The 22476-nt window shown below is 61.9% G+C and overlaps 2 protein-coding genes across 6 annotated transcripts in view; one reads left to right on the top strand and one right to left on the bottom strand.

The window, feature by feature from the left end:
• The window catches only part of SAMD11 (sterile alpha motif domain containing 11), a 21269-nt gene extending 12716 nt beyond the window's left edge, over window positions 1-8553 (top strand). The window contains exons 6-14 of the mRNA XM_070606309.1: window positions 2472-2561; window positions 2727-2861; window positions 4707-4869; window positions 5883-5998; window positions 6209-6287; window positions 6367-6881; window positions 7111-7232; window positions 7575-7685; window positions 7778-8553. Of these exons, the coding sequence (XP_070462410.1) occupies window positions 2472-2561; window positions 2727-2861; window positions 4707-4869; window positions 5883-5998; window positions 6209-6287; window positions 6367-6881; window positions 7111-7232; window positions 7575-7685; window positions 7778-8020 (1574 nt within the window). The 3' untranslated portion in view covers window positions 8021-8553. The remainder of the gene's footprint in view (window positions 1-2471; window positions 2562-2726; window positions 2862-4706; window positions 4870-5882; window positions 5999-6208; window positions 6288-6366; window positions 6882-7110; window positions 7233-7574; window positions 7686-7777) is intronic.
• On the bottom strand, window positions 8502-22476 carry NOC2L (NOC2 like nucleolar associated transcriptional repressor). 5 transcript variants are annotated; one of them, XM_070606252.1, is made up of 19 exons: window positions 22262-22417; window positions 21982-22134; window positions 20625-20799; window positions 20411-20533; window positions 19610-19730; window positions 19433-19523; window positions 17724-17802; window positions 17515-17625; window positions 16977-17090; window positions 16076-16264; window positions 15626-15765; window positions 14666-14777; window positions 12658-12771; window positions 12218-12319; window positions 10761-10904; window positions 10528-10641; window positions 9479-9614; window positions 9083-9184; window positions 8502-8793 (listed from the first exon to the last, which is right to left on the bottom strand). In XM_070606252.1, exons 1-19 carry the CDS (start codon window positions 22285-22287, stop codon window positions 8687-8689), a joined length of 2253 nt encoding a protein of 750 aa, XP_070462353.1. In that variant the 5' UTR covers window positions 22288-22417; the 3' UTR covers window positions 8502-8686. The 5 variants fall into 5 exon arrangements, with proteins under 5 accessions (XP_070462353.1, XP_070462364.1, XP_070462395.1 ...); XM_070606263.1 differs by having other exon boundaries at window positions 19610-19727; XM_070606294.1 differs by having other exon boundaries at window positions 21795-22134; window positions 22262-22322.

Raw genomic sequence — 22476 nt, 5'->3', positions numbered from 1 at the left:
ACTCAGGCTGTCCTGGGAGGACTTGGCCACGAGGCACCACTGCATATGGTGGGGCACAGCTGAGCTTTGGCTGAAGGGACAGGGGCGAAAGGAGTTGGTGGAGGGGGTCCCTCCTGTCCTGTGGACCCTGGGCAGGGAAGTTTCCGGCAGTGGCTGCAGCTCTCAGGAATGCTGGCCTGGGGACTGACTGGCTACTGTCCCGGGACCCCTAAGCACCCCCATTAGTGCCTCCAGGTGTGCCAATGCCTGGAAAGGCCTGTGTGGGTGGGTGTGGGGGGCTGCTTCTGGAGCCTGTTAGAGGCAGCAGAGCAGGCAGCTGATAAAATCTAATTGTCCCATCGATCGGCAGAGCCGTGGGAGCCCTGCAGTGATTGAGATATTCCGAGCCAGCAGGCCCTGCCCCGGCTGCCTGCACACAGGGACCTCCTCCTGGGACACAGGCACGAGTGTGCGTGTGGAAGCAGACGTGTGCACCCAGCTGCCACCAGAGGCCACGTGATCTGGGCCTCTGCGCGGCCAGGGCTCACTGGCGCATTGTGTCTGGGCGCCCTCACTTGCACTTTATGCTGAGATGCGGGGCAGCCTGCAGGCACATCAGGAGTCACACGTGCTCAGCAAAGGGTCGCGTGTGTGCTGTGTCTGGGTTCCATCAGAGTCCCCCATCGGCTTCCATGCATTCCTGTCGGTCCTGGGTCACCTCCTTCCCCAGAAGCCACGTATCAGTCCTTTTCTCACAACCCTGGGAGGAGGGAGGACTGAGGGGCTCACGTGGTCTGTGCAGGTGTCTGATGACTGTGTCTGCTTGTGGCTGCCCCAGGTGTGTCTGCGAGTGAGTGTGGCCTCATCAGGGACTGGTAACGCAGACCCCGTGGCAGGTCTTCACTGCTCCCACAGGGCTGGGTCTCCCCTCAGGTCCCCCTTCCAGGGGAGAGGGAGGTCCCCCTGCAGAAAATGGGAAACAGCTTGCAGGGCAGGGAGATCCCTGAGTTATCTGCTAAATCCTGAGGGGCACGTGCAGGTCCGGGCGTGGGCAACAGGCATAGACCCAGCCCAGACCCACCTCCAGGCCTGGCACAGCCCAGCATCACAGAGGCTGAGCCCTGATGCCCTGAGGCTGTTGGGGCGACTTTGGACTCCTCAAGGGCCTCATGCTGGTTGTGCCCCCTGCCTCTCCTGCCAGGTCTCTGGGCAGTGGGGACCTCGTCCCTCTCAGGGCAGGGCCTGGGGCTGGGCCGCTGGGCCCAGGCCTGTGGCAGCGAGGTGGCCGAGATCAATAAGTTATTAGCACCATTCTGTCAGCTGTAAAGTGGAGATTGATCGGCTGCCGCACTTCCCTGGCCTGATAAAAATGACAGATTAAGGGAATAAGAAAAAGGAATTAGGCTGTGGAGCTGACGGCAGGGCTTCTCCGGAGCCCCCTTCACCGAGGTGTCAGAGTGGGCCTGGGTCACAGAGGGGGCGGCCCCTCACTCCACCTACCCAGATGACCTTGTGAGGATAGAATAGGGGCCCAGAGGCAACGGGTCTGGCCTGGAGGCCAGCACTGTGGTGGGCCCAGGAGATCAGGACAACTGCTGAGCTGTTCCGTAGGGACCCCCAGGCCTTGGGCTCAGGAGGGAGCCTGGCTTTGGGGAGCAAGGGGCTGGGATGGAGAGGGGCTGGCTCGGGGAGACGGTTGAGTGTGGTTTGGATGTGGGACCTAAGAGGGCTTCAGGAGAGGGGTGGGGTGGGGCCTGGGTCCCCAACTGCAATGGCAGGCTGTGTGCAGGGCTGTAAACAGTGGGCGAGGCTGTTCAGGGATGCCCTCAGGAGCCCAGAGCCCGCTAGGCAGGTGGGCAGGTATGTGAAGCAAGACTGGGGTGCTGGCTCGGGCCTCCTGGGGACAGCGAGGGGTGTAGCCTGGGTGGAGAGGCCGAGGAGAGATGGATGTGGCAGGTGCACCTGACCTCGGGGGCTTGCACCCTGGGGACTTCCCTGAGCAGGAAGAGGTTTGGGGTGCCCTGGCATGGGACCCTGACTGCTAGTCCTCACCCCTGTCCTGGGAAGAGAAGGTGCATTCCAGTCAAATCAAAAGCCTTTCATTCCTCTCCTGCAGGATACTGAGGAGGCTTCTTAATTTGGCTGGGAGGGCAGAGGGCACTTGTGGAGTCCTGAGTTGCCGCCTGAGGCTGTTACCACCAATCTGCCATCACATCTGCATGCGCACACACACGACCCAGAGCCCTGGGTCAGGACTGTTCCAAATGCAGCATGATGTCCTCTGGCTGAAGGCCTGGGACCCCGGCTGCGCAAGGCCTTGCCCTGGCCAGGACCCATGGGCACTGCTGAGCAATGTGGTGTGGCTCTGGGCTGAGCTGGGGCTGGGCAGGGACTGAGGCTGGTGTTGAGGTGGGCCTGGGCTGGGTGTCTGCCAGCCTGCATCCCCTCCAGGCCCTGAGACACAGGGTCCAGCTCACTCTTCCCTCCCCCAGGCGACTTGTTGGGCAAGAGGCTGGGCCGCTCCCCCCACATCAGCAGTGACTGTCCTTTGGAGAAGAAGGCCCGAAGCAAGTCCCCCCAAGGTGGGAGCCCAACCCCGGGGTGGGGGGACAAGTCACTGGAGGAGAGAAGGCAACAGTTTAGGGCAAGGTCAGCCCCAGTGGCAGGTTCTAAGAGCAGAGGCCCTGTGTCTCCCCCTCGGCAATATCTGGAGAAAAAGCCCCCCCACCACGGTTCCCCCCACACAGAGACTCTGCTGCTGCCAGAACTAGGGCCCAGCATGGCCCCCGAGGACCACTACCGCCGGCTCGTGTCCACCCTGAGTGAGGCCAGCACCTTTGAGGACCCCCAGCGTCTCTACCACCTGGGCCTGCCCAGCCACGGTATGTGCCCCCACGAACACCCCCGCACAATCCTCTCACCCAGTGTCCACCCACATGCGCTGGGCTCTTCCTGTCTCTGGAGGCCTCTGTTCCATCTGGAAAGAGGCCCTGGGGTCTTGGCTGCTGACACCAAGGCCGGGTTGGATGTGGGTCCACGGGCCTCTTGTGGGTGGGCGACGAGGCATGACTCTACTCTTCCTTCTGCCTGAGGATCTGGAGGGTCCCCCACCAGCAGGTCCCCTGCAGCCCCACCCCAACCGTCTCCCACACTTTCCCAGCAAGGCCACCCCTCACTGCCCACATTTGGGCAGTGTCCTTTCACAGGTGAGGAAACTGAGTCACGTGAGCCCAAGTGAGGGTAGGAGGTGGGATCTAACCAGGCCCTGCTGCCCCTCTCCTGGACACACGGGTCCCCATGGATGCCTGGTGTGTGCACCAGGCCCCAGCTGCATCAGGGCCCAGTGTGTGACTCACCCGTCTGTGCAAGTGTGCCGCAAGCCCCTGGCCGGGAGAGCCTGGGTCTCCAGGTGGGAGGGGCCAGGAGGAGGGCAGCATCAGCCCCAGAACGTGTCCACTAGGGAAGGTCCAGAAGGCAGGATGGGCAGCAGTTGAGATTTGGCCACTAGGCCCTCAGGAGCAGCCCTCGCCCCACTCCCCGCCCTCTGGACAGGCTCCCTCCATCTGTCCATGCCACCTCTCACAGCACTTGGGGCAGACGCTGGTGCCCTGCCAGGCTGTACCCTGGCCTCGCAGACCTCAGCCCTCGTGCAAGGGGAGCTCGGCTTTTCCGGCAGGAGGGGGGTGGTGCTGGGAAGGGGCAGGACTTCCTCTCCTTACACCAGGCACTGTCCCCCAGGGCAGTCAGGCACCGAGAGCCTGAATAATTCACCAAATGTTAATAATTTAAAAACCTTCCTTTTAATTGCTTTCCCTGCCCTGCCTCGGGCGGCTCGCTGGCCTGCGCGGGGGAGGGGGTGCCGGCCGCCAGGAGCCGCGGGAGCCAGGCTGTCAATCAGGCCGCGCGCCGCCGCCCCCGCCGCAGAGCCGACTGTAAATAACCGCGGCCGCCGGGCGGGCGGGGGCGCGGGGCCCCGCGGGGATGGAGGCAGGCGGCCGCGCCGGCTGGGCTCTGCGGGCTGGCACCCGGCCCGGGCAGGACCCACCTCCGCTTTTCGGGTAATTAATTTATAAACAGGCACGGCGCGGAGCCTGCACAAGTGGGGTGCTGCGGGGGGACTCAGAGGCCCGGCCCTGGGCAGGATGAAGGGAAGGAATGGGGAGCAGAGTGCCTTGGACGCATGGAGCCCACCGCAGACTACCTAGGAGAGGGTCATGTGGGCAGCGTCAGGAAGGGTTCAAGACTCACTCCAACCCCTGGACCTTGGTCACACTGCCTCCAGGAGCAGGCCTGCGCCCCACTCTTGGGCCTTAGCACGACCCCCTCCCCTCAAGGCTCCTGCAGCCTACCCTCCGGTGCCCTGTGAACTCCAGTCAATGTCAACACTCCTGCCCCACCAGACTCCCCTGCCTGTGGGCCTTTCCCTTCCTCCATCCTTTTCCTTCCTTCCATCCCCATATCCCTTTCAGATGCTTCCTGGTCCCCCAGCCCCATGCCCAGCATTCTCCAGCACAGTACTGATTTGTGTCACCCCTGCCTTTGGCCATCTACTCATCTTTGTCCCGGTGACCAACCAGCAGGGTCGGTGTAGGATGTGTGCTCACCGGCACTTGGTCTTGGTTCCCTTGGCCAGTGTGCTATGCTCACCAGGATGGAGGGAGTGAGAGCCCAGGAGGAGCCTGGCCTCTGGGTCACTGTTGTTGTGTGTCATCCCCCCACCCTGGCAGATCTTCTGAGGGTCCGGCAGGAGGTGGCAGCAGCCGCTGTGAGGAGCCCTAGTGGCCTGGAAGTCCACCTGCCCTCATCCACAGCAGGTCAGCGTCGGAAGCAGGGCCTGGCTCAGCACCGAGAGGGCACCACCCCAGCTGGCGCCCCGTCCTTCTCAGAGAGGTACTGGGGTGCCTGCATTTCAAAGAGGATCCCATATTCCCTATGCTCGTTTCTGGGGCACAGAGCTGGGGTGGGCAGATCTGTTACCTGGTTCCTGCAGGCCGTGTGCACAGCCTGCACCTCCACACCTATCAGGCACCTTTACTGGTGCACACTGCCCTTCCCAGTCACAGCCACAAGGCCGTGTGGGTACAGCACTGGAGTGTGCCAGGCACTGTACTTGGCCCTGCGTCCATGCCCAGTGAGCTGGGCAGAGGTCCAGGAGAACATTCCTGGGGTGGGAATGTGTGGGGTGACCGCCTTTCGGCGGGGTGTTAGGGCGACTCCCGTCTCCATTGAGCAACTGTGGGGCCACTTGAATCCAGGTGGCCCTGAGACAGCTGAGGGCTTTGCTCCTCCACCAGGTAGGTGAGGGGGCTTGAGGCAGATTGGGGGAGACCGTGAATAGGGTGGTGCGGAGAGAGCAGAAGAGGCGAGCAGCGCGAGGTCGGAAAACCCCGAAGTCGGAGGAGCGGGGGCGGGGAGGGCACCGCCGCAGCACGGATTCATACGCGCCGATGGCGACACAGACGGGTTGGAGACCCGGAGGAGGGGAGGGGGCTGGTCGACCTGCACAGGCCGAAGGGTGAGCGAGCTGGGAGGCCGGCAGGGCTGCGCCGGCTCGCGGCCCTCCTGCGGTCGCCCCCGCCCCGGAGCGTTTGCAGCCGCCTCGCCGCCCCCAGCCTGCGGCTAATTGCGGCCCGCCCCCGGCGCGCGGGGTCCGCGGGGCGGCGGCGGGAGGGGGCCCGGCGCCGCGCGGTAATTACCGCTGCCGTCTCCGCCGCCCGCCGGGTCAGCGCCTCCGCGCCGCCGCCGAGATTAATTGGCGCCGCCGGCGGGGGCGGGGGGGCGACCCGGAGCCGTGACAGCGGCGCATCGACCGCCCGCGGGGCGGCAATTAGCGGAGGCGGCGGCGCGGGGGCGGGGCGTTTCGGGAATGGAGGGCAGCTCACCGCGCGGCCGTCCGCCCGCAGGGAGCTGTCGCAACCGCCCCCCTTGCTGTCGCCCCAGAATGCTCCGCACATCGCCCTGGGCCCCCACCTCAGGCCCCCCTTTTTGGGGGTGCCCTCGGCTCTGTGCCAGACCCCAGGTGAGGAGCAGGCGGGTGCGCGAGCCCTTTGTGTCCTGGGGGGCCGTTCGTACGGGGCCATCCGGGTTTGCCCGTGACCGACCCTGCATCCAAGAGTGCTCCCGGAGGATCCGTCCCGCCCCTGTTGAAGCCAAGGACCAGCCAGGGTGGGCTTGGGTGGCCCTGGACCACTCGGCCACCTGGCCTCGTGGTCTATCCCCTTCCCACCAGGTTACGGCTTCCTGCCCCCTGCCCAGGCGGAGATGCTCGCCCGGCAGCAGGAGCTCCTGCGCAAGCAGAACCTGGCGCGGTAGGTACCGCGGGGACGGTGGGGCGGAGGCGGCACTGCCAGCCGGCTGACCCTCTTTGGCCCGCTCTCCCCGGGCCAGGCTGGAGATGTCGGCGGAGCTGCTGCGTCAGAAGGAGCTGGAGAGCGCGCACCGGCCGCAGCTGCTGGCGCCCGAGGCCGCGCTGCGCCCGCCCGAGGGCACCGAGGAGCTGCAGCGACGCGGCGCCATGCTGGTGCTGAGACACAGCTCCGCGCCGCTGCTGGCCCTGCCCCCCCAGGGCCCCCCAGGCCCCGGGCCCCCCACCCCGCCCCGGGAGCCTGCCCGCCGGGCCCCTGGGAAGGGGGGCCCCAGCCTTGCCTCAGCCAGGCCCAGTGAGTCCAAGGAGACCACCGGGACTGGGCTCTGGGCACCAGATGGTTCTGAAGATGAGCCCCCCAAGGACTCAGACGGAGAAGATCCTGAGATGGTGGCTGCTGGGGGCCGGGGCCCCACCCCAGGCCAAGCCCCAGCTGGAGGGGCCAGCTCTGAGGGGAAGGGGCTTCTCTCAGGGTCCATGCTGCCCCCTCCACTGCCCCTGGGCTTACCCTACGCCGTCAGCCCCTACTTCCACACAGGTGGGCACCGCACTCCATGCTTTAGATCCCTCCATGAGGTAGAAGGAGACCCAGTCCCTGTCCCCGCCCCACCCCAGGTCTTAGGGAGGGCATCCATGGGGAGAAAAATGCCTCTCAGTCATTGATCCAACATTTCTGAGCAATTAGGGCAAGCAGAGGTCAGCAGACAGGGCGGGAGCATAGGAAAGAGCAGGTCAGAGTCCTAATAACAAGCCCCATCCCCTGCCAGGCACCATGGGGGGACTCTTCACGGATGGGGAGGCGACAGCCCCGGAGGATGTCAGCAAGTGGACAGTGGAGGATGTCTGCAGCTTTGTGGGGGGCCTGTCTGGCTGTGGAGAATACGCACCGGTGAGGGGGCATCTGCCCAAGATGGTTTTCAGCTCCCCTAGTGCCTCTTCCCACCCCCGATTTCTCTTTGAAAACTGGGGAGGGGACGGACACAGGGGCATGCTCCTCCTGCTTCTCTGCCACACCAGGGTTTCCGCCTTCAACACTGGTATATGCCTGGCAAAACAGGTATCTTTCTTTTGGTTGAATGTTTTCCCTGTAAGCTGCACCAACAGCTCCTTGATCCTGCTCTCTGGAAAGCCTGGAGTCACTCCAGGACACCCAGCCTTCCCTGGGCTGCAGGGTACCCAGCAGGTGGGCAAGCACTGTTCCTGGCCTCAGGCCCATATCACCTCCATCCAGGTCTTCAGAGAACAGGGCATTGATGGAGAGACCCTGCCCCTGCTGACTGAGGAGCATCTCCTGACAACCATGGGGCTGAAGCTGGGGCCTGCTCTCAAGATCCGGGCCCAGGTGAGCACCCACGGGAGTGGTGGTCCCCAAACAATGGAGGGGCAGCATCAAGCTCTCAGGGGCTAAGGCCTACCTGGCTTGTCTCTCCACAGGTGGCCAGGCGCCTGGGCCGCGTTTTCTACATGGCCAGCTGCCCAGTGGCTTTGCCGCTACAGCCGCCCCCATTGCGGGCCCCAGAGCAGGAACTGATGCCTGGGGAACAGCCCCTGTCCCCAGCAACAGCCCCCTCCCCCTGTGGGGGCGAGCACTCCCCTGCGGGAGCCTCCCCCAAACAAGAAAATGGAACCCTGGCTCTGCTCCCAGGGCCTGTAGACCCCTCCCAGCCCCTGTGCTGAGCCGGGTGGACACTCAGATCCCCGCCCTCAGTGCCAGCCACACCAGCGGCAACCTCCTCCTTCCACAACTTGTTTTCCTTTTGATTTTGGATGCAAAACCACGAATTTTTACAGTGAAAACTTGCAACTTGAAAGAAATGACTTTCCAAAGGCTTTCTGGGGGTGACTGTAGAGCCCAGTACCGACTGCCTAGGCACCCGAGCCTGGGCACAGGAGCTCTGCATCCTGGGCAGCTGCAGACAAACCAAAGACAAAGGAGGCAGAGGCAGCACGTCATGCCCTGGCCAGGCCTGCTGGCTCCCTCTGGCATTGGGACTGCTCTGTGAGGTTTTCCGTGACCTGACTTCAGGCAAGGGGTCACCAGGTCCCCCACAGGGTTGGCAACAGTACCCCACCAGCAGCTCTGGGGTACAGTGGAAGGCAAGCTCTACAGTACAGGTTTCCAACCCTACGGCGGCCACTCCAGAGATCCACACAGGGCTCGGTATGTTATGGTCTTTCATGTTGTAAGAATAAAGCCCCGTCCACCAACAGCTGCCCTTCCCCCCTGCATACTCGGTGACCTCAGGGCTTCTGGGCTCAGTGCCAGCCAGCCCAGCCAGGAAGCTGCATGCTGACTGCCCTGCCCGCAAGGCGGGGACACTGCACAGCAGCCCCAGGTGGCCCTCAGTCCTCCTCGGAGAGCAGAAGATCCTGCAGCTCGTCCTCCGGCCCCTGGGCCAGTTGCCACAGCTCCCTGGGGTCCAGCCCCGCCTCTGCGTCTGGGCCTCCATCTGCAGGGAAAGACGTAGGCTACATAAATCCTGCTTTATCAGGAAGAAGCCAGCCTTGGAGGTTACTCATCACTAATTAATCACAGCACTAATTAATTTATTGGTGCCACTATTGCTGCCTGCCAGAGCCAGGGGGAGTTGAGCAGCTGGCCTGGCATCCCCAGGGAGGGGAGTGGACCTGGCTCAGAGCCATCCTCCTGATGGCCCTGCCCACCCACCCGAGCCCACGACAGCCTTAGGCTCTCGGACACATGGGCTCAGAGCCCCCGCACCTCCAGGAACCACTCACCCTCTGAGTCACTGGCTTCCTCTGGACCACTCCTGCTGCCATCCTCCTCCTCCTCCTCCTCCTCCTCTACCCTCTGCCGAGGTCTTGGGGACCCAGGCGTCCCTGGGGACCAAGAAGAGCCCATGGGAGCAGGCCCACCAGCAAATGCACAGTGGGGGCAGCTAAGGCAGGACAGTGAGCCAGGCTCACAGCCCTGCACCCACCCGCCCCTCAAGCCTCCTTTGTACAAGGAGAGAGAGTTCAAAACTGCCCCAAAAGAAGTGGGGAAGACAAGGCTCCCATTCCAGGACCCAAAGGAAATCCAACCCCCAAAGCAAGCAAGGTGGCAGGGGAAGGGTTAGACGGAGCTCATGACAGGAGCCCAGCAGACAGGACAGCTGACGTGCAGGCCCCCACCTCTCTCTGAGAAGTCCGTAGTATCATCGTCCTCATCACTGTCCAGGTCAAAGAGATCCTTGAATTCTTCCCTGTCCTCATCCTTCCTGTCCCCCACCTTCCGCCGCTTTATCTCTGGGAAGTTCAAGTCTTCCAACTGGAAGGACCCAGACCCAGAGCAGGTGAGGGTGGGCAGGCAGCCCTGAGGGCCCACCTTCCACCTCAAGGCCCACCCTACAGCCAGGCCTGACTGGGCCTGACTGCAGACGCGTCTCTTCCCTCATTCATCTTCCCCAAGACAGGCTCCACCCAGACCAACACCCCATTCCCCTACTTTAGGCCTCGCCTCTTAGCACGCCCCATGCAAGGGCCCAGCTTGGCCCCTTTCTCTAGCTGACTCTTGGTCAGTACCACTGGGTGGGATTCCTGGATGGCCGCCCTGCCAGCCACACACTGGCCACTAAGTGCCGCCACAGCCACTGGCTGGAGGCCCAGCTGCAGACCGCCACCTTTCTATTCCTGAATCTTTGGCCATCACTCCTAGGACAGACAACTGACCCATAAAGATACCATGACAGGGATGCAGAAAGTCACAAGCATGCTACTCAGCACGAAGCTGTCTCCTCGGGTCATGCTATCCCGAAAGCACTGGCCAGACCTAGGCTTCCTGCCCCTTCCCGCCTGCCCTCCTGGTGTCCACAGGCTGGCCTGGGCAACAAGGTCAGTCTAGCCACTCGCTCCCCGGAAGCCCCCAGCCCTCAGGCCTGAGGAGGGGAAGCAGCCTCTGCGCCCCAGCACAGCCCTCGGGCCTCTCCTCCTGGGGGTCATGGGAGAAGCCCCTGATTCCACCCAGTTCTGCACAACATCTGCTCCTCAGAGCAGACGTAGCACCAGGACAGGCTGCAGCTGGGGACAGCCCCAGCCACCCCTGCTGCCATCGTCCCTGGGACTGGACCCTCCCCAACAGCCCTCTTCCCTGCCCAAATCTTGAAGGCAGAGCAGGGGGCGAGGTCTGAGTCTCAGAGTAAGCCAGCCAGTCATGCCCATGCCCCAACCTCCCGCAGCCATACCCGCTCTTTTCCGCTGATCTCCAGCTGGATCTCTCGGTCCCTCAGCTTCCGCCACTGGCTGTAGTACTTGGTGAGTGGTGTTCCCTCCTCACGGGTCTGCTTCTCCCAGGCATCCTGTGTGCAAACTCAGGTCACACCCCACCCTGTGCAAACCCCCAAACCCCACACGCACACTGATGGGTGCCTTCAGGCAGTGCTGCCTCCCAGGGCCCAGACACCAGCTCCCAACTGACCGCTGCGTGCTGTTCAGACACACCAAAGGAGACCCTCTGGCGCTGGCTGTGGATGAACTCTACGTTCTCCTGCACCTTCTCAAGCAGCTGGCGCACCTGCCGGCAATAGTTGGCCACTTTGCACTCCCGGAGAAAGGACTTTAGCTGCAGAAGGAAGGGAGCTCCACCTAGCTCCAGGCACAGGGCTGCTCTGCACCCCAGGATCAGCGCAGGCCTGGGAAACCCAGGTGACCACAGGGAGGTCAGGGTCATGGGTCCACGGGCTCAGAGCCAAGTCCACAGGCTGGGGCTGGGGGACGGGGGCGGGGGAGCGCTGCAGGGCCTCTATGACCAGCCCTTGGAGAGCTGACACAGGGTGCACGCCTAGGGAGGGCTCGCCCCATGGGCCAGGCGGAGGAACAGGGGCAGCGGCAGTAGAGCAGCACGGATCTACTCCCAGGGCCAAACTCCTCTGGTTGCCTGTCTCTGTAAATAAAGCTGTACTGACATAGCCGTGCCCATTCGTTTACCTATTTCTGGGGGTCTTTTCGTATTTCGACAGGAAACTAAAGGAGTTGTGAGAGAAACTATGTGACTGCAAAGCTTAAGATATTCACCATTTGGCTCTTTACCAAAAAAATTTGCTGACACCTGTCTCAGACCATGATCCCTAGGACTTTAAGCCCAGAAATAGAGCCTTGCACGTGCACACACATGCACCTGCTGGATAGGCCTCTGAGCCAGGTGCAACACAGGTGTGAGCAGCACCCCACCCACCCCCTCACCAGGCAGGCCTAACTGGTGGGGCTGATCGGCCCACTAGGGCCCGACAGAGCCAGGTGGTGCCCACCCCTGCGCTCCACCCATGAGAGACACAGGCCTGCCTGAGATGGGAAACATCCAGGCTGAAAGCAAATCGACCCCCCTCAGGGGCCCAGAACAGACTCCTGAGAGAAAAGACCCCCATACCACCTGAAAGAAAGGTGAGGTGAGGTCTGGGGGTGGGGGTGCCAGGGTTTCCTGCCACTGGGAGCCTGCCCTACCTCCCACCCACACCCAGGACCACCTGGGGAAGCATGCAGGCAGGAGACCAGCCCAATCCAGGGATGCAGGCCTGGGACGAGCCTGCTCAGTCCCGACTCCCCCCAGGAAAGACCTCATGGCTGGTCTGGTCCCCAGGCTGTAGCAGGCCTCGGGAGGGCCTGGCAGGTCCTGGGGTCCTTGTTGAGTTGCCCAGGACAGCCCCACATCTCAGGCTCCACCCTACTATGCTCGTACCCCCTATACCTTGGCCCCAGGGATCTAGCTCCCCGATGGTGGCAACACAGAACCCCTATGCTGGCCAGGCTCTGCTGTGGGCCCTGTGTGGCTGTGACAAAGCTGCCTCCCTCTGGCCTGTGTAAATGGGGAGCTGAACCCATTGGAAGACACCACCAAGGGATCTGGGCAGGGATGGGGAGCCGGGCAGTGGCACATACCTGCAGGATGGCGGGCAGCGCCAGCTCAGGGAACGCGATGCTGTGGGCCTGGCTGTGCAGGTACTCCAGCGTGAGGTCGTATAGCTGTTCCACCAGGCCATCCTGAGGCAGCAAGTGGGGCGGCATCAGGGCACTAGCAGGGGAGGGGAGCTCAGACACCTCTCTGACACGTACACTCGCTCTCACGGGTGGGGCCAAGAGGATGTGAGCCACAACCTCCCCAGAAGCCACACTCAGGCTCACCAGGGCTGGGACCAAGGAGGCCCTGGGAGACCCAGTCCATGCTTAAACTCCAGAGGGTGGTGAGCCCCCTTCCTGTCCATGCTCATCTGCCTCAAGTCACCCAGCATGCTGATCTCAGTGCCCTCTGACCCTGCCCATGATCCCACTCAGGCCATTCCCTTCAGTCCCTTCCCAGTAAGCTTGGAGGCCAGCCTCACCCGGTATGCCTTCTCCTGCAGGTTAAGCTTGGACACTTTCAGGATCACGGCGAAGTTGATGGGCTTGGAGCTCATGCGCCCTGGCCTCCTGTTGAAGTCAACCTGCTGGAAAACCTGCCCCCAAGGCCATGACTGTCAGCCCAGCCGCCACCACTGCGCCCGGCTGGAGGCCACGCCCCACTGCACCCCACATCCTACTGTACCCCCTGCCCCACTGTACCCCTCACCCCACTGCACCCCACACCCCATCCATGGATCCTTGGAGACCCATCTTGAGACCAGGGGCAAGCAGCCAGATGCAGTGCCAATGCCGCAGCCCCGGAGATCCCACCTCTCAAGTAAGTCTGCTTGCCTTCCAGAGCTCTGGCACCCAAGAAAGTCCCTTGGTCCCAAAGTTGGGCCCTGGTCAATAAGGGCAGAACCAAGAGAGCACACACATGCACTGCTACTGATCCCCTCCTCTCCTAAAACTGGGTCAGGAAGCCCTAAGGACCAGTGTCTGGAAACAAGGGGTCCTTCCTATACAGGGCCACCATCACTGCAACATCCTCACCCAGGGTCGTGTCCCCACGGCCTGGTCCAACCCCAAGACTGAACGTCTGGGGCTAACAGACCAAGGGACACAGGGTCTCAGGTGACGGCCTGGGCAGCTCCCCCTCCTGCATTCTCTGGAGAGACCACAGGCTGCGCACATCAGCCTTGGCCACTCGGAGAAGTTGTCCCCTAGGTCCGAAGGCTGCGGGCTGCCAGGGGGAGCAGAGCCAGAGCCGTGTCTGGCCTCTCAGCCAGGGGACCCCTCCCCACCACTTACACACAGGGGTGATCCAGGGTGCATCCCTGAGGTGGATGGGTGGCCGACACTGGGGAGGCCTAACAGGGAAGGCCCAGCAGAGTGGGGAGGATGCTTCACAGCTGAGCTCAGCCAGCTCCAGATGACAAACAGCCATGATGGAGCCAACAAAGAAGCGCTTCCCAAGAGGACACTGCCCTCTCTCCAGCCTGGCTCAGCCCAGGAATGGCGAGGGGGCCTGACCCCACACAGGGCAGCTCTGAACCCCTTTCTTACCCAGAGAGGGAAGGGCAGGGACTCCCGGAGGCAGAGAGCTTTGCTTCCACCTCTGTGGTTTGTTTTCTCCAGAGAGGAGAGACCTGCACCCCTGGGTGAGAGGGATATGTGGGGTGCAGCTGCAGCAAGCCAAGGCATGGCTCAGGACGAGGGCCACACAAAAATGAAGGAAGAAAGGGCAAGATACCTTGAGACCATAGGCAGAGAGGACAGACAGATGCCAGGAACTGCTGGCAGGGTGGGATTGGGGCACCAAGCCAAGGGCCACAAACCTGGGTCGGAGGACACGACCGGGGAGTGGATGTGTCTCCAAAGGACGTTTGTAAGAGCATGAAACTGCAGTGTCCCTGCCTCAGGTAATCAGAGCTGGAATACCCTGGGTCTCCCCTCCCTCCTCTGCTTGGTAAAGGGGCAGACCTCAGCCCTGGTCAGCTGGGACACTGCCCTAGGCAGTTCAGGGTCGGGGGGCTAAAGCCCCTCTAATGGGGGATGTGAAATCCCAGTGGATTTCTGGGCTTTAGATGGCAGCCTTTCCCTACCTGAGCTACGTGCACGTGCAGACACACAGATGCACACACGTACACATTTACACACACACACAACAGGGGTGCAGAGAACAGCTTCGGAATCACACCTAGGCTTCTGACCCAGCTCTCCTGCTCACTCTGATCTTGGGCAAACACCAACTCAAGTCTGTGCCCTACCACTGTCAGGCTGGCCCCGCAGGGCAGCTGTCCTCATCCTTGTCACCTCTCTCACCTACTGACATGCACCACCAGCTTGGGCAGGCAGCAAGGCGCTGAGCAGAGCAACACCCTCCCCAAACCTGTGCTCTAAAGATGAGGAGCCAGCACTCAGAAGTCAACCTGTGTCAAGGGGCGATGGTCCACGAGCAGCAGGAAGTGCTTCCAGGACACCCACCCCGGCATGCACCCCGCTCACCTCTAGGATGAAGGGCAGCACCGGGATAAAGGTGCCAGTGCTCTCCGAGAGCAGAGTCAGGGCGCGCACACAGTGCATGCGGAGCGGATAGAAGCGGGCAGTGGGGACCAGCCTGGGGGCACGGGAAGGCAGGAGTCAGCAGAGCCCCAGCCTCAGAGACCCCTCCTTACCCACAGGGCTCCAAGCTCAGCAGGGCACCTCCCTGTCACTTGTGTCAGGGGTCACACCCACCCCATCAGAGTCCTCTGAGAGAACAGGGCAGGACGAAGGCCCCAACTGGAGTCCCAGGCTGAAGGACCTGCCTCCTCGTCAGTTTCTGGGGGTAGGGAACACCCCTCCCAACTTGTAACTTAATTTCAATTTAATGTGGCAAGGTTGTTAGGTCAAGCCCTTCTTTCCTCCTTGCTCCCAGCTTTCAGGGTTCCCCCGTCAGGAGGACGGGGTGCCCCCTCCTGGCTAACAGAGGCAGCAACCTGACCACATGCGGCTCCTGCATTCTCTGCCCCTGGAGACAACGCTGACCATTCACACCCAAAATGTGGCACACCACACCAGACCCACTCTGTCCAAGAACCCCAATTCCTTCACACTGCACACGGCCCCCTACCCAGCATCCCCAGAATGTATATGTGCCACGTCCTGGGACCAAGGCGCTGGGGAAGAGTTTACACCACACGCAACTGAGAAGCCTGCTGCCCACGAGCGCAGGGCGTTCCCCCTGCTGGGCATGGGCCACAGACAGCCCCACTCCAGGTCCCTGCTCACCTCAGATGCTGCCAAGTCACAGACCCCAAACCCTGGAGGCCCCAGACACCAGAGGCACTGCCCAGACCCTCCTGGTCCTCCAGGAGGCTTCCTGTGTAACTTTGGCCTCCCCTAACCCTGACCCCAGGACAGCCCCGTGGGATCCTGGCCCCAACCTCCTTTAGCCCTCAGGTGGCCCCGCCCGTCCCTGCTCACTTGATGCAGCCGATGACAACCTGGGAGAGAGGGTAGATCAATGGCTGGAGGGCTTCGCTGGGACAGATGGTGCTGAGGGCACGACACCACAGGTAGAGGCAGTGCACAAATTGCCAGTTGTACACTGACTGGTATGTCTCCTGGGCACAAAGTGGAGTCCACGTACAGATCAGGCCAGGGGTCCCAGGAGGACTCAGCCCACCTCACTCACCGTGTGCACAGGGTCCCAGCCAGCAGCAGCACTGTGCCCCCCACGCCCCCCCCAGCCCCTCAAGGTCCTCTGATTTGCCCCCATCCTCCACCTACTCCCACAGCCCCCACCAGCAATGACCCTGATCCCACCAAAGTGCTGAGTTGTCTTTCCCAAGAGACGGGGCTTCCAGGAGGCCCCAGGTCCTTGGTCGGGTGGGGCTCCTGGGCTGCTCACTGCCCCCAAGCCCAACTGCACACCTTCTTGCACGTGGTCATTGCGTTGCGCAGGTGGATGGCAAGCTGGCGGATGTAGAGGAAGGCATGCTGGTAGGCAACGCTGGTGTCCAGGGCAAACAACTCGGTCAGAGTCCGCTGCATGAAGTTGATAAGGGGCAGGGCGCTGGGGGAGGTGAACTTGCAGTTCCTCACGTACGTGATGTACATTTGCTGCAGGAAGACCCTAGTCAGAACCACTCCTGAGCTCCCAGGGCCCTATAGACCACCACCGCCAGACACCTGGGCCTTCCCCTCGGAGCCGCAGCCTCAGCAAGTACCTCAGCCCGGCCATGTCTACTGCAGCCCCCTCCCCCTGCGTGGTACCAGCACCTTGGCCCCCACTGCTGCTCAGCCCCAACGTGTGCCCCCCAACCTTGGGCACAGTCTGCAGTGCAGAGGAGAGGGATCTCTTAGGGAAGGCTGGGTACCAGGGGAAGGGTGAGCTGCCACAGAAATAACTTCGGGAACAGTCAAGGAGACCCTGGAGGGACTGGGAGGGAGGGGTCGGAAGCCCCTGCTGCATGCCAGGCCTATGCAGGGGGTTCCAGAGGGTCCCTGTGCAGGGCAGGCCACCCCAGGCTTGGGGCCAGGCAGCGGGGTCCCTGTCTCTCTCCACAACCAGTGTCCTCGCCCATGGAGGGGAGAGCTGTGTGGAGCAGTCCCCATGGAGCCCCAGGGGGGTCAAGGGCTCCCATCCCTGTCACTGTCCCCCACTTCTCAGGGAGGAACCATGACGAGGGCCTGGGACTGCTCAGGGCCACAGAGCCAGCAAGGGGCACCGACCACAAAGCAGCCTGCTGGCCCTCGGGCTGAGACTTTCGACCCAGACTCTGACAGACACAGACCTGGGGGCACCACAGGCAGGGGACCCCAGCCCACCTACCTTGAGGACGGGGCTCAGGAAGGTGTCCTTCTTGTGCCGGCAGACTCTGATGAGGACAAGGAAGGCCAGTACTCGCAGCGTCTCCTCGCCCGTGCTCCACAAGACCACCATCCTCTGCAGAAGGCAGCCGTCACTGCCCGTCCCTGTCTCCCCAAGCCACCCCGAGGCTCCTGTGGTCACTGCTGAGCGCAGCCCTTCCCAAAGCACCTCGGGGGGTGGGGGGGAGCGGCAAGACTTAGAACTCGCTCAGGGAGAAGCCAGAGTGCCAGACAGAACACCTCACCCAGCAGGGCGGTGCTCTGTCGTTATGGGCGCGTGCATCAGCGCACGTCACGTGACGATGACAAGCGTGGCTCTTGTCAAAAACGTCAGAAAATGTCTGCCCGAGGGAGTTTGTCCTCACATGACCGGCTGTGCCGTCCTGAGGGCAAGGCGGGCACAAATGCCTCCCCTTCCCTCTCCACTCTGGCTAGGAGGGGGACATGTTTGGGGTGGCCATGTGCACCCCAATCATGCCAACACAGTGAGGGCTGCCCACCTTGAGCAACACGCGGCACTGCTTGGGGAAGGTCAGGTAGTAGGGCACAGCACTGCTGACATGCTGAAGGACGGCTGCTGCCACTGTTGCCTCTGCCACGCAGGCCACCAGCTAAGGAAGGAGAGCTCAGTGAGGTCAAAACCCACTCACATCCAGGATACAAGGAAAGGCTGGACTACTGGACATGACCCTCCCCCTCAGAACCGCACCTGTATGACCGAGCTGAGGTAAGCCTTGACGTCCAGGCGGAGCTTCCCCCACAGTGGGCTACTGGACGGCTGCAGCACCCTGCAGAGACCGCACCCACCCCATCCAGTGAGCCCCTGCAGCTTGGACATGAGGCCGCAAGGAGGCAGGAGTGTGTCCTGAGCCATGTCCCATCCGTGCAGTGCCCAGGACACATGGGCACATGGGCCCTCTGGGGAGACCCCCCATCTCTCCCCACGAAAAACTCAGGGGCGCCTTACTGTTGGACTGACATGAGGGTTGCCCCAAGACCCTCTCAAGGGTGGCCTAAATCAACGCCTGAGGAGGAGCAGCACCAGGCCCTCCCACGGGCCATCCATCCTGGCCAGAGGACCGAGAGCAACTGTCCTCCCTGTCTGAGCCCAGGGCAGGTCACTTCCCGGGAAGCCCCCAGAGAACTCCCCGCCTCCACCTCCCTCTCTCAGACATAAACCTCCTCCTGGTCCCACGTCAGGCACCCATACTGTCAGGCACCCACACTCCTCAGTCGGCACTACAGAGCCCGAGGTCTAACACCAGCACTGCTAACCACCGTCACAAGGAGGTTTTCTTAAAAAAACCAAGTCATCCAACTTACAACTTAGTTTCACCACTTAATCCAGACTCTGACCTCTTGAAAAACTGCAAGAGCTGATGATAGCAGCTGATGTGCCTGGAAGTTTCTCGAAGGCGTCGCCCCCAGCGTTCAGAGAACCCAGCACACAGCAGTGCTCATCAAACTCTGCTGACGTGCACGAAAGGACAAAGGCAGGGGCCCTGGAAAGTCTGCCCATCTACTGACACCAGCTGCTAGGCACCTGCAGCCAGCTCACCCCGCCCCAGCAGCAGCTGTTCACTCTCTCCCAAGGCCCGCCGCCCTTCCTGACGACTGCTGTCCCCAGTGCAGCAGCCCCTTCACACGAGAGCACACACCTGGCCAGCACCGGCTCCATTCACCCTGCGCACGTCTGCTGCCCGCTGACTCACTGCCAGTCCCCTGCACTCTCACCCATCTGTCAGCTTCCCTGCCCGCTTCAGACAGGGCTGCACCCCCTGATCCATTAGTGCAGCCCTGATGCCACCACCAGGCCCAGGAACTCCCACCTCCCACAGGAGAACCCCTCCCTGAAGCCTCCTTTATTCCTTTGGAAGGTGTGGGTTGGGTGCGACCCTCCAGGCCCTTACTGCCTCCAGGCCACGTGGCTGCACAGCCCCCCAGCCCCAATACAGCTCCCCTTCTACCAAAGTTCTGCTGCTCTACTCTCCCTTCTAAAGACCTTCCACGGCCTTCTCTGCTCAATCCACCTCTGATGTGGAAGGTATAGTTCTCAAACCCAGACCAACAAGGCTTGTACCCAGAGACACACATTCCAGCCACAGAGCAAAGAGCAAAGAGAGTGGACAAGACTTAGTCATCCAAAGAGGAAGAAAATGGAGAGAATGCTGACCTGGAACAACCGGGAAGCAAAGCCAAGCACACACTCTCCGGCCTGAGACATTCTAGGCAGAGAATTTCCCTTTGCAGAAACAAACTAGCCCTGAGCCCAGCCTCTCCCAGGACCCCACAAAGAGCCTGGCTCTGCTCTCAACATCCCTCTGTGCGGCTGGGTCTAGAGGGGCCGCCAGGTCACCAGGCCTCTGCCTTCCCCAGCACAGGGCCCTGACCATGCCGCCACCTCACCTTCCCTCTCACCTGCTGTTGTCCTTTGGGGCTCTTTCCAAGAGCAGCTTCTGGAGGCAGCTCAACAGATCTCTGATGCAGAAGGTGACGAGAGCGTTGAACACTGCAGTGAGGGGACCACGGATGGCATTCACACAACAGAAAATGCAACAGAGAGCCTGCATCCCAGGGCCCCTCACCCAAGCTCACCGGCACTGTCAGTAACCTGGAATTTGCTGGCCTCAGCACGTTCCTGGTCTCCTTGGGTGGTGGCCACAGCTGCTCGGAACGCCTGCACAACTTCATGGAACAACTTTGGAGTAAGGTGCTGCTAAAGGGGCAAGAGGACCCAGAATGTTAGGGGTGCAGTTGCTTGTGCTGGACAGAGCGAGAGCAGCCAGGGCTCCAGGAACCTGCTCTATGAGAAAAAGGCACCCCTTGCCCACATTCTCAGACACAGAGCACAGGTGGGGGCAGCGTTACTGCACCACGTGTTGGGAACAAAAACACAGAGTCTGGAATCCTCCTGGAAGGACAGGGAGCCTAGCTCAGGGACCATGGGGGAGGAGCGGAGGGTTCTGGATCTGGACAATAGCCAGCTCCAGGTGATATCTGGAGTTCTCTCTTTCTGTCCTCTCCCTGAAGAAGCCACTGCAAGACCTGAGAAGAAGGGCCCTGACTCCACTAACCAGCAAAGGCACAGAGGCCACATCCTCCCCACAAGAGACTTGGGGGAGCAGGGAACCCAAGAGAGAAACTGAGAAAAAAGGAGCAAACAGAGACCCTAGAATCTGTTACTGAAGGAGTCTTACAGCCCTGGATCCTCCTAGCATGCAGGAAAAACCAAGTGAGATTCATTCGTTCTAAAGGAAACTCCAGTGCCAGTGCTCAGAGAGGATACCCTGCCACCTGCCTCCTCCCACCTGCACAGCCCCAGGTAACTGAAATGAGGCAAGGGTAGACTCCTAAAGGAGGGGTGTGTCCAACTGCGCACTCCATGCCACTTCTCACCTTTGCTGCCTGCTTCCATCTCTCAACCATGGCAAGAGTCACAGGAGCAAAATCCCTCTTCTTCCCCTGTGATCCTCTGCGGAACCCATCCTCACCCTCCTCGTTTCCCTCTTCACTTGCTTCCTGCACCAGACACACAGAGGACCACGGTGGAGCAGGATGGAGAGACCACAAGTGTGCCCCCCGCCCCAGCCCAGCTCTGCTCAGGCCTCACTTCCAGCACATCTGGCAGGGAGTGGAGCTGCTCCTCTTCGTCCTCAGAGCTGTCTGAATCGCTAAAGTTCAGCAGGCTCTGGTCGTTCTCCTGCAGGAACTTGTAGAACTCGGGGTCTCTGTCCTTCAGCCGAGAGAGCTGGTCCTTGTGCTCAGATGCACAGCCTTGACGCCGGCTGAGAAGGTGAAGGTCATCAAGTCCGATGGACAGGCACAACCAGCGGGAGGTGAGGGGGTGTGAGGTTTCCTGTCCCTCACGCCGCCAGCTAGCTGGCCTCCTCAGAGAAGCTATGGGGCTCAGTCTGCTCCCTCCACAACTGCTACCAACAAGCAAGGCAAGGGGATTTCCAGGGGATAGGTTTTCAGCAGATCTTTCTCTCCCCCACTCACACGTCCAACAGCCTCTCTAAACACCTTTCAACGTGTGCATTCCAAACCCAACACACACAACACTGAATGTGGGGAACCCCAAACTAGGTCTGCCTCCTCTCTGCTCTATTGTTGGTAACTCCACCCCTCCAAACACTCAGATGAAAAGTGAACCTCTCTCTCAAACCCAGCATGCAATGTGTCATGGGCATCAGCAGCACTTTCAAAACCCCTCACGCCTCCTCTCAAATCAGCACCACAGCTCCATTCTCTCAGTCACCATAGTGGTCTCTTCCTATCTCCATCGCTGCAGCCAACCTACTCTCAACACAGCAATGCAAATAACCTTCATCTTATGTGCCACGTGACTTTAATTCACTGCTAGAGAACATCATAACTCCCAGCTGTACTAGGATGTCTCACAAATGGCCTATAGTCTATAAGATCTGGCCCCGTCATCACCTCTCCGGGTTCACCTCCTGCTACTCTCCCCACCACTCCTGCCACAGCCACACTCACCTCTGCATAAGGCTGGCTCCCACCACCTGAAACATCAGAACACTTCCTCACCCATCTGCGTGACTGACTCCCTCAGGCCTTTGCTCACTTATCACCTCCCCAGAACGCCTTCTCCACTCCACTGAACACAACAGAGACCATCAGCTGTGCCTCTAGTTCTCGAGCCCCTTCTGTTTTTCCTTTCTGCCTCCAGCGCCTATCTTTTCTAAGACACCACACCCTGCGATTCATCCGCGGCCGAGCCAGCTCTCCCAGCCCAGAAAACGGCCTTCGTATCACTCACCGACGTGAGCACCCCGCCGAAAAGACTCAGCACAGAGCAGGCGCGCAGTAAACGTCGAACCACGACCGGATACGCGAAGGATCTGGGGAGGGTCGGAGGTCCCGAAACCCCAGGGCAGCCGGCACGCTCGTGGGGCGAGCGCGACGCCGAGGGGGGCTTACACGCCGCGCGGGAGACGCTCGCTCACCTGGCCGCAGGGCTCCCGCCCGGCCCGTCCCGGCTCCGCCCGGCTCCGCGCCCCGCCCGTGGCTCCGCGTCCGGGGTTCCTTCGGACTCGGACTCGGACTCAGAGTCAAAGCCCGAGGCCAAGAACTCGTCCACGGTCAGCTCCGCCAGCCGCCTGCGGGCACGACGCGGTCACGGCCCCGCCGGCGCGTGCGCCGAACCCCGCCACCCGGGCCCCGGGAAGGCGCGAGCGCCCCTCGGACACCGGCGCGCCAGCGGCCGGCCGCCAAGACCCCACTCACCGCTTGCGGCCCCGCGCCGCCGCCATGCCCGCCGCCTCGCCCGCCGACCGCAGCGTGCGCCGCACTTCCGGTCCCAGAAGGCCGCGCGGCAGTCGCACTTCCTCTGGGCCGGCCCCGCCCCGCCGCGCCCCGCCGGGCGGCTCTGCGGTTCTCCCACCGCGGCCCCGGCGGCATGCAGGCGGGAGGGCGCGTTCACACCCTCTGCGCGGCGGCTT

Source organism: Equus przewalskii, chromosome 2 (assembly GCF_037783145.1).
Source record: "Equus przewalskii isolate Varuska chromosome 2, EquPr2, whole genome shotgun sequence".
Classification (NCBI taxonomy): Eukaryota; Metazoa; Chordata; class Mammalia; order Perissodactyla; family Equidae; genus Equus; species Equus przewalskii.
Note: the sequence above shows the minus strand (reverse complement) of the source record. Positions and strands in the feature narration are given on the sequence as shown.